The sequence below is a fragment of the Corvus kubaryi genome, unplaced genomic scaffold (assembly GCF_017639235.1).
Source record: "Corvus kubaryi isolate FWS band 111438036 unplaced genomic scaffold, C.kubaryi_AGA036_p1.0 67, whole genome shotgun sequence".
In the NCBI taxonomy this organism is placed as follows: Eukaryota; Metazoa; Chordata; class Aves; order Passeriformes; family Corvidae; genus Corvus; species Corvus kubaryi.
Window position 1 is genome coordinate 6,005,490 of NW_024582055.1, and position 15,050 is coordinate 6,020,539.

The following is a 15,050-nucleotide window of genomic DNA, read 5'->3' on the forward strand; positions in this document are numbered from 1 at the left end:
TTTTTTGAGCTGTGCAAAGAAGAGTCATTGGCTACAGGACTGCCGGCATGTGTCGTTTCTGCTTTTAGAACAGATATTTCCATTCCCTTCCATATACAGAGGCCTGTGCATTGAAATAATAACCTTACAGGATTAAACATGTCCAGCATTTGATTTTGGACTCAATGGGGAACAGTCCATGGGAAAGGATATTTCTGCTTTTACATTGTAGAGTGATGCTGCTTCTGCCAACAGGGGTGAAAGAACTGACATTCCTAACTTACAGTATGGACTCGGGAAGAGCAGGAGCAAAGCCCTGAGCGAGGCAGCCTCCGGAGGGAAGTTGCTTTTTGGGGAACTATTGAAAATTAGAGTTTGACTGCAACCTTAGCTCCACAATAGACTCCCGAGTCTCTGCTAGAGAGGGGAGTTTTTATCTCTGCATTAATTTGGAGCCGACTTATAGACACTGCAGCAGCAGATAATGTAACCAGCACACAATATACCCGCGCTCCTCCTGATCGGTGATTTGGCTAATAAGGGTGAGATCATGGAAAATGCTAATGCACTGCCTTCGGAAAATCCAATTAGAATGTAACCTCATTCAATGGGAGCTCCCAGCAGGTGACCAGCGCTGCGGGCAGAGCACCCCGCGCTCAAAGCTGCCGGGAATCCCCCGAACAGACGAGCTCTGTGTGCTCGGGGTGGGGGCAGCCACCCCGCTCCATTCACTTCCACTGTTTTCCCCAACCATCCGCGAAGGTTTGCGCCGGTCATTTGTGGTGCTTAACTCATTATCTGACAGCATTAGCTGGCCCAAAAGGACGATTGAACGCGAGCTATTCACAGGGAGAAAATGGTGTTTGCAGGGCTATCTTTTTTAGTCACAGGCTTTTAATGTTTGTCAGGCGTGGGCACAAGACTGTAAACTTTGGCTCACACAAATCCTGATGGCGCCAAGTGTGGGGTATTCCTGGTGTTGTATGATAGAGAGTTTGTATCTTTTGAAATGCACATAAAATGCCTGTAAGTTGCTTTTCCGCTTGATTTTCTTGGAATGATGTATGTTCCCCAATGCAGGTGCTGTCATCTGTCTGAATTAGCATTGTCAGGCTCAAACACCCCCAAAGGAAACGCTTTCTGCAGTGACCCAGACAACTCTGAGAGGGTGAGTTATTTTAGTTCAAATCAGCCATAGTGTTCTTAACAAGGATTTTTTCCTTCCTAGAGCTGTGCCAAAACTGGATATCAACACTCCCAGTTCTCCCTTAAAAGCTTGGGGTCTTTGGGGAATTTTTATCCCTTTCTGTTTTTTTTTTAATGTGGAGCAAAATGTTTTGTTTTTATACATAGTCTCATTAATTATAGCAAGAACACACCATCAGTGAAAATGTTTTCTTCTCAGATGAAATGAATTGCATAAACAGTAGAACTAGAAAGGCATGGTGAATGCTGTGGGTGAAAGAATGCTCTGTACCCTTTGGCTCTGGGTCTCCACACCCAAAGACTTGCACTTCATTATCTTCACATCATCCTCCCAGCCTCCTACCAGTCATTGCTCAGTCACAGCAGCAGTTTCTGGGTAATCAGGCTTATGGGGTGCCCAACATTTCTGGTCTTCATCCCCTCTCTCTCTTTCTGTAGTCTAGAATAGAATGAGAAAAAGCAGGTGCTGTATGACCAAACCTTTTGGTCAAACAATCTCAGCTTCCCACTATAATGGGCAGGGAGTGTATCCTGGAAATTCTACCTTGCCCATAGCACCCTGTGCTGAGCTGAGAGGATAATTCTAATCAGGTTAAACTTCTCTCTTTATTTTAAAAAAGAAATTAACCCTGAACTCCAAAAATGGTTTCTGTATTTTAACTGTTGTGAGAATGACAGAAGAATTTCTCCGATTTGTGCAGATGCAAGTTTAAAGGTCTGCAGGACACCATGGGGTGGAAAACACTTTTTTGATTAATAAAACACTTTCCCCCCAGGAGCCAGGATGCTGGTTAATGCTGTGTTTTCACTTAGAGCAGCAACAGCCCTGCTTCCACCTGCCCTATAAAAGGGCAGCACCCAGGTGCTTCCTGTCCAAGGGCTGCTCTTGTGAGAGCCAAAGGTCCACGCTGGCCATGGGCTGGTGGTGATGAAAGCAGGGCTGGGCAGCCAGGGCAGCCAGGGAGGGGACCTCATTGTCTATTGAGCAGTGTAGGAGTTAGGATCTCATAAAAGTGGGACTGTAGATTTCAACTCTGGTCTAATGGAAGATATCAGACCAAGGGGCGGTCTGAGGCTCTTCCCAGGGCCGAGGGAAAAGATTTGGAGAAGGGAAGTCTCGTGGAGAGAAAGCAGGATGTGTGCTGCTAATGTTTGTAGCACATGAGCTGATTGAGAGAGAAGTGACAGCTCTGGTGAATGGTAAAGCTCCTTTGTTGGCCTTTTTGCCATCTGGGTGGTTCCTTTCATTTAGTTGCTTGGTTTAGCTGGGAGAAGAGAGGGAGATGTTTTAATTTTCTTGGAGGAAGTTTTCATGTTGTGCCTTCCTGTGTTCAGGCATCCTGTGTGTCAGCTGTTGGTCATGTTAATCCCACGTTAATCCATTTAAGACAACGGCATTACCCTGCAGGGCTGGCACATGGATAGATTCTTTGCAAGTTACTCACCAAACCAGCTCCTTCTTTGATTAAATATAGCAGTCACTTAAAACTCTTACTTAAGGCTAGGCACAAAGCACTAGTCAGGTTATTTCCCTGTGCTAAAAGTCAGGAAGAACTGCACTTTTCTAAAGGTTAAAATAAGAGCTGGTCTTTTTGCAGTTCCTATTCTTTTTCCCTCTTTCTCCTCAGTGCCAAATTTGCAGCCTGTCCTTTATAGCCATGCCCCAGCATGGAATCTGTAGAAATAATGTCAGAAGAAACAATCCTAGTTATGGAATGGAAGGGATTAGCCATGATACCAGAAAAACACGTCATCAGCACCAGGATATTTCAAAGAAGTTTCTTTCTGTGTAAGTGACCTGTTCAGACACCAAAGCAGCTTTGGAGGGGCAGTCACACTCCCCTTATTTTCAACTTTCATTTAGAAAGAAGAGCTTTACAGGAGAAAAGCTGAGCTCTTATGAACTGGAATATCAATACTCTCTTATGTTGGCAGTAGCAAGAGAGGGATTAGTTTATTCCCTGTTAAAATTCCCCTGTGGTCAAGAGTTAAGTGAGGGTGTGGATGGCAAAGAGGGGACTTGGAGCCTCCAGTGATGAATTTGCTCCAGAAGGGAAGGGAACTCGCTAAAATCAGGTTTGAGGCATGAATATTGCATTACAGTTAACTAAAAGCAGGCTTGACTCTGGCTTAGTAATGCCAGCAAAATTGGTTGCTCACAGGGATTGTTCCTAATCCTTGATAGTGCTAATTAAAATTCAAAGCGTGTGTGTGATGTTGTTATCTCACTGCCCATGACTTCTGAAGAGACATCTGACTTCCCTGAGGATTTGGGTGTGGTTGGGTCCGAGCACTGGAGCTTCTTTTCTGTTACTGGGTGATAAATTAATAACACAGGACTTGGAAACACAGCTAAGAAAGAGCTGCAAAACCAGAAAACCTCCCCACCAAATCAAACCCCACTGCATTACGAGATACCTGTTGGGCAACTGAAAAAAAAAAATCCACAGAAAAATAAAAAAAAGGCAATTAATCCAAATGTGCTGTTAATTTAATAGTGTTCCCATGTGGAGTCTTAGTGCTACTGTCACAAGCTGGCCATAACTTCTTGCTGTTCCACAGATGCTTGTGACAGGCTCTGCTTTTCATGCTCATTTCTTTGCAGCCCTTCACTTTGGAGTCACAACAAACCATCTATTGGTTGTTATGGGGTTTTTTTTGAGAAAGTAAAATTCCCATTGGAAGAGAACTTAGAAAGGTGGTGCTGTACTGCCAGGAAACTTTTTCCAAATAATTGAATTGTTATTAATAGGCATTTTCACTTTGATGAATGCAAACATTCAAGCTATGGCATGCAGTGTGGCTTTCTGTATCTGAAAGCACAGATAAGAGATGTGGGAAATGCAAACAAAAAACCTGAGTAGTACCAGGGAGGGGGAGGATATTAATAAGGAAGGAATATCCCTTATGAGTTCCTTGTTTGTTCATATTCATTCAGCCTATTCTGCCCAAATTTGTTTAGTTTCTGTATGTAAACACCACTACCGTGTATGAACAGTGTTTCATTTTGGTTTGGAACAGCTTCATCTTATGAAGACTGTCAGCCTTTCTTGTTCTGAGAAGAAAATGATGCAGGCATTGCACCTCAATTTGTGTGTGCTGGGAGGGTGTGACACTGGCAGGATGTTTCAAGACTACTGAGCAGATGCCATTCATCTCGGTCAACTGTTCTCAAAAATATTACATTTCAGTTGCAAGCATCTAAATCCCCATTCAATTCTTCAGGCTACTTTAAGCTTTAACATATTAGTCCCTGAAATTCTGCAGACATTCTGCCTCTGAAGTCCCCAGAGACAGGGCTCTGCAGAGCCCAGACTGAGTCTGGCTTTGCTAAACTGCATGGATTTTCCTCGCTCTGTAGGAAAAACGTGTGTGGAAAACTCAGGCTCTTCCAGGTGGTCTAGGGCCTGTACGTGCAGGTGATGATGTTTGTGCACAGTCTGTGCTCCTGTGTGTACTTGCATATTTCTGTTTCCATTATACACCTAGAAAACAAGTGTTCGCTTAGGAAGGTTTGAGTGGAAGAGCTAAATATATCCATACATGTGCTCTTCCCCTGTAGGAGAGAAGTCTAGCAAGATTGCTGAAACTTTTAACCTGGCCACATAACAAGAGTCAGTGTCCTCAGGGGACAGTGTTGTAGTGAGAGAAAATGAAGATTTCTCTTCAACCTGGAGTTCAAACTTCACCAGGGTCTAATTTTTAAAGTCTTGCCAGGCTTTGTCTGTGTAGCTGTTAGATGGGTTTCACTCAGGGCTGGCAGAGCCTATTCCCTGCCTCCCTGCTTGCTTTCTCAGTGCAGGCTTTATGTTTATCCACTGCTGAGGGAGAAGTTGTGTTTCCATTGGGTTTTATTTACTCTTTCATAAGACTACTCCCAGTTTACTGGAATAGTTTAATTGGGCTCCAAAGCAGTCTGTCCTGCTCACAAAAGAGCAGTGTTGCTCTGCTTCTGCTTTTCCTTTGGTGATGAGGGGCCTCTGGATCTAAACCACCATCTCCTCCCCTGCCTGCAGGCTGTGGAAAGGCCCGTGGTGCATCTCTGGGAGCATCTCTGGAATGGGAATGGGCAATGGACACCTTTCCTCTCCTTGGCCTCCTCCACTTGACTGCATGTGGGGTTTCAGCAGGAGGGACAAGGTCAGTGCCTCCCCAGCAGAGCTGTGCTCACAGCTGAGAGTAAGGATTTGTCCAAAATGACATGATTTTAGACCAGCCTGAAAAACCATTCCTGGCAATTTAAACACTTCTCTTTTGTAGTGAGAAAGCACAGTACAAAAACTGACTTCCCCAAAGGCTTCCTGGGCTATTTCCTCACCTCACAGAGCTGGTTTCCTTCTGCAAGGCACAAACTCTTCATTACAAGGAACAGAGTATTTTTAGGAGCTCTGGGGAAGGGAGCCAGGCAGAGCAGGTCCATGCTTTTTGCCTGGTTTCCTAGGGAGCAGCGTTTATGGAGCTGTGCTGGCTCTGTGCAGGCCACGTGTCTGCCAGGCCTTCCCAGTGACTTTGTATCATCTATGAAATGTCAAATTTGATACAAAGCCAGCAGGTTCCAAGGGTGTTGGCTTCCTAGAGGTGGTCAGGTGGAAGGTAGGGGAACCTTTTAGCTCAGGGAAATCTCAGCGTGTTCTCTGGGCTTATTGGACATCAGAAAATGCAAACTGGAGCTCAGCCAGGTGAGACCTGTCCCCAGGAGCCCCAGCTTCAGTGAGCCAAGGCCACGCTGCCTGTTTGATCTCCATCCCTGCTCCTGCAGGGTGCAGGCTGGTGAGGTTTTTCTGAGGGAGGGAGGCAGGCCATAACACATAAATGTGAGATGTGTATGTTACACACTGACATCAGTAATACCACGTGCACATTTGTGTGTGTATGAGTAAAAATCAGGGCGTGTTCAGGAGACAGAATCCAACCTGTCTGTTTTCATCAGTGGGAAGTTTTTCTGAATAAGGGTGTCAAAATATAGGCACTGCTGTACAGACTCATCTCTGCTTTGGAGGTCACAAAGTTCTTCAAAGAACTGCACGCGTGACTTTGCGCTGGGAAGGAGCTTTATTGGCTCTAGAGGGAACGAGCACTTAAATTGTGGAACATTTGTAATCCTGATCCAGGCCACTCCAGAGGAAATCTGCAAAGCTATCAATAAAGCAGGAGAATATTATGAATTAGTGCATGATAAATGAGCTGATGGGCTGGCAGCTGATCCAGTCAATACATTGAAATGTTGTCACTGATGCTAGGATGAAGTGCTTTGATGCTGGTGTTCCCTTGATTTGGCAATGGGATTTTTGTGGACATGCTCATCATCATCATCCTGATGGGCTCCCAGAGGAACCACCCTTTTTCTCTGGAAAAGTGGGACATATTAAGGAAGCACCTGGTGCTAAAGCCATCTCTCTTCAGTGCTCCATCTTTTTTCTTCAACAGGAGTGAAATGCCATTTGAAAACAAATGTACTGCATCTTACCCTGCTTTCAAAGATTATGATGGTGATGGGGAAAAGAAGTGGCTTTTAAGCTGGGTGTTTCCTGTTTGGTTTTTGCTTGATTTTAAAATACTATTTCCTTTCCTTTTCTCCTTGCTGAGCCAACACTGGCAAATCTTAGAAAGGAACACTGAAACACCCATTTTCTCAGCAACACGGGGGATATTGCCGCGTAGTGGATGGCCTTATTTTCTCAGACTTGTCCTTGGGGTAGATGTAGCAGGTTGGGGTGTTTACAGACAATAAATGCCAGTTCTGTGTGGAGGAGTGGGAGAAGAAACTGGGGCTGGAAAATATTTCATCGGCCTGTATGAAAAACCTTAAAGCTGGTGCTGAGAAAAATAATTATCTTTAAGCAAACAATTCCACTTGGAATAGTTAACACCCCAAAAGCATTTCCAGCCACTTAGCTCAGGGGTGCTCTTTCCACGCTCTCTGATTCAGTTGATTCCCTGTGTTCCTCCAGCTGGAGTTGTAAAAATGACAGGAAAGATTAAATAAATGTATCCCATCAATTCCTCCGTGGCCCTTTGGTAGTCAGCTCTTCTGTACAGATTTCTTGATGTCTTGAGGCAAGCTGTCCCATGGACTTTCCTGGGGACCACACACAGACACTCAGCTTCTTCTGGCATTTTTTTCTTCTAATTGCCCACCTTCTAAAAAGCAGCCCTTGCGCTTCTCCAGAGTGGCAAACAACTTCCTTTGAATAGCTCGGATGTGCTCGGCTACCAGGGAATGGCAAATCAACAGAAGTGCCTCTGTTGTGCCTTTTGCTCCTCACAACATATGAATGCTATGAGAAAACAGACACAGTAGTGGGGCTTGTTGCCTCCACATGCATGTCTGAGGCTGTATCCATATGAATCCTGCTCCCCTGCCTAGTTTGGGGAGGCTCCGACCAGGAGCGAGCACTTCCGAAGGCAGACGGGTTACGTGCGTTCCCACACGCCGTGTTCTTGAGGCAGAGACAAATTCCTGCAGTTACATAAGATGTTGGGCTTGAAGCTTTGCATAATTGTGTTCTCTATCATTTCGATCTCAAGTGTTCTTAAATTTTGCTTTCCTGGCCAATGCAGTTTATTACAATTAACTTGTAATCTGCTGCACTGGGCTTTATCATCTCTTCACTTGAGACGGGAAGCAATTACAGATCTTTGAAAGAGATGTCCTACTTAGGCACAGCAAAATGTCTTTCACAGGATGCCATGTTTTATAAGAGAGGATTTAAAACTGTGATAACATCCTGGAGTGCAAACCTGGGAACTTTGTCCTTCCTGAGCTGTGCTGTCTCCCATCGATGAAGCTCTGTGCAGTAGCTGGAGCGGGTACTGAGGGATTGGGGTTCCGGTCCCTGGCTTGCCATGTGCCACACCAGGCTCACTTTGCATCTAAAAACAGTCACCCAGGGCCATCTGAGATGCCACTGGGTATCCAAAACATCTGCAGACATGGTTCTGGCCAATAGGAGGTTTTGCCCTTCAGTACAGGGAGCTTTGGCCAAACAGGACCCCCAGAGGTGTCTCAGAGGGTGTTGGGTGCTTTCTTGAGGAGACTGAAGGGGCTTCAATTTCCAAAGCCAGACCAGCTCTGTGGCAAAGGGCTGATGCTGGATGGTTGGTCCTGTGAGTTCTCCTTGGAACTGTTTGTACCTCTGGGTTTGACCCTGAGGACCAAAATCAATCCCCTGAAGCAAGTTATGGCTGGAATTCCTGTGTTGGGGCCCGTGTATTTGGCCCTGAGAGGGCTGGATGGATGCTTCGACTTTTTGGGAAAGCCCACCAGATGGAGCTCGTGTTTGACGGATCAAGCTCCAGCAGGCTGCTGCACGAGCTGGGAGAGCAGGACATAGACCTGGATTGTTTCAGTAACAGGGGTGAGCTGAGCAAGCCTAGCTTCCCGAGCACTTGCTTGTAACAGGAAACGTTCAGCGCTAAAGATGCGGGAAAAGGAAATGTGTTTTTGCAGCTAGACGTGCTTGGAGCTTTCACTGATGTTTTAATTTTCTTGTCACTGTCTTATTTTGCAGAACGGCTTTAGCACTCATTCCCTCAAATATATCTGTCCCTTAGTGTGCTTCTCATATATAATTATAACTATGCCCCTTAGCTACTAAATCAGTGTAAAATCAAAGCAGTGGAAAACTTCCTTAATGGTTTTAAAGGAAAAAAACCCAAACATTTGGGGAGTGAAAAGGAAAAGTATTCAGCCTTAAACTTAGTTACCTAAAAGACAGCTAATAAAACTTTGGAGTGTGGCAAAGAAAGCAGAAGTAAGCATGTCTTAGTCTGCAAAGTTTTCTGAAAGGTGCAGTCCATGAATTCAGAGGTCCAGCTACACGTCATTGCCACGCTAATTTTGGTATGCGCGTCACCTCTCAGACTTGTGCTTCAAAAGCTTCTAAAAACACGTTTTTAGAAGTACATTTGTTATTTGTGTAATCAGACTGCTCCAGCAATACATCAGAGAGCAGTGTAAACACTCTGGCTGTGAGGACGTGGTGCTTATCTTCAACATGGGTGGTACAGGCACTGGTGAGCTTCGGCCCCCGCTTCGCGCAGCCCGAGGTGGCAACAAGTCACGTTCTGCATGGAAAACAAAGCAAATGGATACCACTCATTTCACCTCCTGATGAGACAGACAAGTTCTTGCAGTACACCTCTGTTCCCTGCCGCTCATCCTGGTGGCACTGGGGACATCCTGGGAGTAAGGTAAAGCTGAGTTTGACTCACTTGCTATCAGATTTATTTTAAGCTCCACCAACCAACCAAAAAATGTGTTCATACTGAACAGCCTTTAATTTCAGCCAGCATGAAGCAGGACCTCCTGCCTCATGCCATGGGATTTCTCGCTTTGTGAGACAAAAACCAGTCAGATGAGCTTTTATTCTAAATCATATAGGATGAGCTTGCCTTCGGTAATGCCTTTAGATGAACCATTCTGTAGCTGGCCATCCCACTCTGTCATTGCCTGGAGCTCTCCTCCGCTGTGTGTATGTGAATGCCAGCACACAAAACATCCCTGCTAATTGCTGAGTGCTGCTGGATGTAGTTGGGTAGGAAAAAAGGAGCATATGTGCTTTAACAGAGCTGGATGTGTGCTTTGAGTGCTGGTTGTGGTTCTGCAGTAGCCAGATGTGGCACCATGCTTAATTTAACCTCTCTTTGTGTTGTTACAGCCTGTAGTGCAGACCTTGAAAACGGACATAGTTGGAACCTGGGGCTCCCCAAAGGAGAAAGGTTTGTTCCCTCATTGCTCCCTATCAGTAATGACAAAGAATCAAATCTTAGCTCTGCTTTCGGGTTCTCCCAGTAATGGTATCACTGGTCAATACTGATAATTTATCTTCTGCTCTTTTTTTCTCCATGTTTTCTGTCTATTCAGTAAATTGCATATTCCAGTTTCCTGGGAATCCTGGGTGCCATTGGTTAACCAGAAGGGAAGAAGTCTCCGTCTTGAAATGGGAGCTGAGGATATCAAAAGCTGGTCCTCACTTTGAGGGAGGAAGGAGAAGTAGAGGAGGTTGATGCTGTGGATTTCTCAGTGGCCTGGAAGGAATTAGGAGATTACAGGCTCCCCTTGTCTGTCCTGTGTAAAGGTAAATCCTTCTCGATCAGGTGCCATCACATAAACCCAAAATCAGTTCTTCAAACCCATTCCAGTCTTCTAGGTTTTGCAGTGTTTTGTGTTTCACAGGCAACCACTTACAGAGTCCTCAAATTGGCCCTAAAAATTGCAATTACTGCTTTTGCACTGAGGATTAATGAGGAGCAGAATGTCCTATTTGCCCACGTGTGCAGAGCTGAAGGTAAGGGCACGTGAAGCATTAAATGCAAAAAAAACCATTAAAAAATTTAGCATTTAGTTTCAAGTGCCATTTTTGAACAGCTGATTCTTGTTGCTCCACTGTGTGTGTGTGTAAATTGTGGTGGGAACATAGTGACTTAAATCAACACTTTGCAGTGACATATCTGAAACAATTACTCTTTGAAGACAGGAATATAACAAGAACTCGGGTCTGGGCTGTGTCTGTGGGAACACTTTCTACCAAGAATTAAAGGATGCGTGTTCTAGATCAAAGTAGCCTATACTTCATATTATGTCTAATTACCATACCATTCATCTTTATTAAATTCATTTGTTTTAATTAAAAGAATAGATATTTTGCATCAGAGTTTACGGGGTCTGTTGGGCACTTGAGATTAAATCAATGGTTTGCTAACAATTTTATCTGGAAAGTAGATTAGATTATTTAAATTATGCAAAGCAGCATCGTTTTTCTTTCTCAGTAGAATGAAGTAATGATTAAGAAATAACGCTTGGAGCATGAAAGCTCTGCTTGTCATTATTTTTCATATTCATATTTGGGATTTTAGAGTGAAATTGTTCATCTCCAAACTGGTTTTATTATATTGAATTTGGCAAAATAGAAGAAGTGCTGCAGTAGTGTCTCACAGCAGGTGTTTTCCAATGGTGATATGGAGGATGCCAGTGCTGGATGCTGGACTCAGTTGGACCATATTTTAGATTTGTATTGTATTTTTGTGCTGTTGGAGCAGTAAGTCTTGTTAATCAGTTCATAAAACAGTAGGATAAAAAAAATGCACTGAAGGTGTAAAACAGTCAACGCCAGAAGAGTTTAAAGAGTAGCTTAATAAATAAAACATAATTGGATAAAATAGGCAAGTAATAAGTTGAGGGCAGCCCAAATGTGTAATTTCTTGTGGTCAGTGGCTATGCATCAGTTTGCACTGCATCTGCGTGAAGCCTGGAGGTGTTGTGGAGTTGCATTAACAGTGCTGTGCTGTTGAGGTGCCTCGTTTTATCCTGCTCCTGCCAGCACTTCCAGGGGACACAGGACAAATGCTGGGTTCCGTCGCGAGCAGCGCGCCCACCGCTGCACGTGCTTTTGATTTCCCTCAGGAGAGGGGAAGGAAAATGCCTCTTCTTAGGAAAAGAAACCAGGATTGGGGCTAGCAGGGAGCCAGCCATGAGTGCTGGTGCTCCCAGCATGGTGCTCCCTGCCTGCCTGCCCGGCTGTGCTCATGGAGCAGCAGCATGTGGGGGGAAGGTGTTGGCTCAGGCCCACGCTCTGCCCGGCCCCACAAGGCTGTCACCTCTGTCACAGGTCACTGCTTCGAACAGCACCCACCTGCTCCCTAAAGCTCAGCAAAAACCCTCTTCTTCAGATGAAACCTGTAGGCAACATGAGTATTCCTACTGGAAGTAGGGGAATGATCTCTATGCTCACAGCATTCGGTTTTATCCCGTCCTGTGCATTGTCGCTGCTCAGGTTCCACCTGGGCACCCATGTGTGGCTCTTCTGGGGAAGGCAGTGGCAGCTCCCAAGCCAGATGCTTCCAAGATGCCTCTGGAGGCCCCTGCTGTCCTGCCCATCCCTCTTCTGGGAGAGTGAGCTCTGTGTGATGCTGCATAACTAAAACCCATCATAGCCTGGTTGTCAGGCAGCGTCGATTGGCAAGGCTGGTTTAGCACCTCACTTTCTGATGTTAAAAAATAGCAATACCCTCTTCCTAGTAACAAATGCTTATCAATGGACTACTGATTACAAATCTTCAGATCTGCACCACAATGAGAACCATATAATTGGGCAAAAAAATTACATATACACAAAATTAAGCACACACGCAAGCACTCACAGTGTCATCCAAATGCACAGCAGCTCCGGCTACTAAAACTGCAATGAATTATTTATATGATGAATTATCCTTCTTTCTCCCCTCCTAGAATATCCAATTGCCCATTTCCATTTTTGTTTTGGAAAGATTTATTATTTAGGATTTTTTTCACTGGATAACTTATTAAGCATTTCCTGCCCTTTTTCTCCGTCCTACGTATCACGCATCTTGTTTCCCGGTAGCACCTCTCCATCCGCTCTAACAGGGTCTCCCAATGTGGGGAAGCTGGGAGGAGTGCAGTTTTTACCCAGATGGTTTATAGCCCTCCTTGGGAACCAATTAGTGATGTGCCAAATTTGGGATATTTATTTACTCACTGGAATCAAAGCAGTTTCAGCGCCCAAGGAAGTGATCCACAGCTGTAGACAGAGGTTGAGGCTCCATGTGAATGAGTAATTCGGTTACTCAGTTCCCTGGAAGCCTCTGAGAGGGTGGGAGGAGAAGGTGAGTGCCCAGAGAGAAATCATTTAGAGTTTTGTTGCTCTTGTGCCCCTTTAGTTTCTCAGTTTTGCCCCAGAGATATAAGGAACAGCATTTTACAGTCGAGGATTTCTTGCCCTGGGTGTTGTATGTGACCATGCCTGGGACCTGTTCCTGTAAATGACTGTGAATCATCTCTGGTTCTAGGGGGGGAGTATTTCAATGCCAATTTTCTGGGAGCTGGGACTATCCTAGCTACTATTTAATGGATTTCAAAGGACTCAGCTACACAGGAGAATTTACCGTGTTTGGCTTTCATGGTTTGGTTTTCATTTAGGAGGCTGCCTCACTACCTTCCAGACATTCCCGTAGTTTTCAGCTTCTAAATCCCAAATCCGCTTCCTGTATCAGCATTTAATGTTTTTGTACCTTATAAATTTTGGGAGAGATGAATCTTGTTGTGGAAGTGCTTTAACTGTACCTCTGTCTGGGAGTCGCTCTGTGCTAGGCTTTAAATCACGACACAGATTTACAGTGGCGATAGAGGTGGAACTGCAGGCATCCAAAAAAAGAGTTATCTGTGCAGAGGAGCTGGTGTTCACACACCCCTGCAAATAATATCCCAGCGATGTCACATTGCTTCCCCTGCAATCACAGACAGTGGTGCACCCTTAGAACAATAGCACTAAAACTGTCCTTGGGTTAAAAATAATCGGTTTGCCTGTGTGAGACGCACAGTGTCCAGAGCTCTTTGGCTGGGTAGCAATATTTTACCTCTAATGACCTCAAACCCGAGCCAGCCATTTTTGCAGGCTCTACAAAACACTGTTGTGCCATGAATGGTACCCGGAGGTAGCTGCTGCCTTCACCTGAGCACATCCCTCCCTGCTGGTTCCCGCACGCTCCGAAGGCTTCGGGGGAAGCTCGTCAGAATGTACCAGGTTTTCTTCACTAATTTCGGCTTTCTTATTTAGTCAGCTTCTCCCATTTTTGGATGATTGCATCTCTGTGTCTTCTGCATCAGAAGAGGAGCACGTGCAGTTTGCTGAGATTTTTTAATTGAGGTGTTGCAGTTGGAAGCAAACGATCCTCTAGGAAGGGAGAAGTCGGGATGCTGTGTGCAAATAGCAGGTATTTTTTGGTTCTCCTTGAACATGCATAAATTAACCCTAAACTTGTCTTTCCTCCCTTCCCTAAACTCCTACCCTTGAAAACTATTTGAAAACGATGAACAGAGTTGTTAAATATGTAAAAACAGGGGCATGAAAACAGAAGGATAACTGGATAGGGGCTCCCATGGGGCTCTTTTTCTTAATCCTGGGTTTATTTTGGTGAACTTATATTTCTGAGCAGACCCTTGGGCAGAATGCTGGTGGCTGGCTGGACCCTGCTGCTCTGTGAGTTGACAGAGTGGGAGGTAAGTGGCAGTAACTAATGGCAATTAGTAGAGGTCTGGACAGCTACGTGTCCCTGAAGACATGAGCTGGTTTGGGGGTTGTGTCTTCACAGAGTGGAGCTGTTTGTCACCCTACAGAATATGACAATTTGCATCCCTCCACTGAGGCTTTGCTGTCAGATTTGCTCAGCTGTCTTGCAAGGAGGAAAAAAAAAAAAGAAGGTTTATTTAATTTTTGCTCCTCAAATCTGTTGCAATAGTAGGGCAGGAATGATTACCTTCTGGGAATTACCCACCAGCTGCTATCAGTAATAATTTGTTTAATGCTTATGTAGCACTTGATGTTTTTATGACTGATGTGCCAGAAGGGGAAAAAAAAGAGATGGGTTTGTGTTTAAATGGCAAAAGATAGTTTTCGTCTTTTCATTGCAGTTCTCAGGTAATTGTCTCTCGGTCCCCAAACCTGAAAGCTGCCTCTGACCAAAACGTGATGAGAGAGAAGGTGAGAGGCTGAATATGCAGCTTCGAAACCCATTTCCTGAAATGCAGGGGGGTTTAATAAACCCCATTTCTCACGCATCCTTGACGGTCTCTCCCGCCTCCATCGCTGTTGGGATGTTCCGCAGCATTCCCGCAGCCCCGACCGCTTCGAGCAGCGGCTGCGTGAAAAAGAGGAGTGGGAGCGCCGCGTCCCCCGGGCCCCCGCATTCCCCCGTCCCGGCTTTGGGGCAGCATCCAACCCTCCAAGATGGATGTTGAGTAGGCTCTGGCAGCGCAGCCGAGCGCGGCACAAAGCCGGGCGGCGCGGCGCTGCCCCTGCGCGGCTGCGGCGGGGGCGGCGGGCCGGGCCGGGCTCCCCGCGGTGCCG

The 15,050-nt window shown here is 45.4% G+C and overlaps 1 protein-coding gene across 1 annotated transcript in view; it reads left to right on the forward strand.

Moving 5' to 3' along the window:
- The first annotated feature begins 13,610 nt into the window (after positions 1 to 13,610).
- Positions 13,611 to 15,050, forward strand: part of NDNF (neuron derived neurotrophic factor) — a 22,814-nt gene continuing 21,374 nt past the window's right edge. The window contains exon 1 of the mRNA XM_042048519.1: positions 13,611 to 13,917. Coding sequence (XP_041904453.1) covers positions 13,898 to 13,917 — 20 coding nt within the window. The 5' untranslated portion in view covers positions 13,611 to 13,897. The remainder of the gene's footprint in view (positions 13,918 to 15,050) is intronic.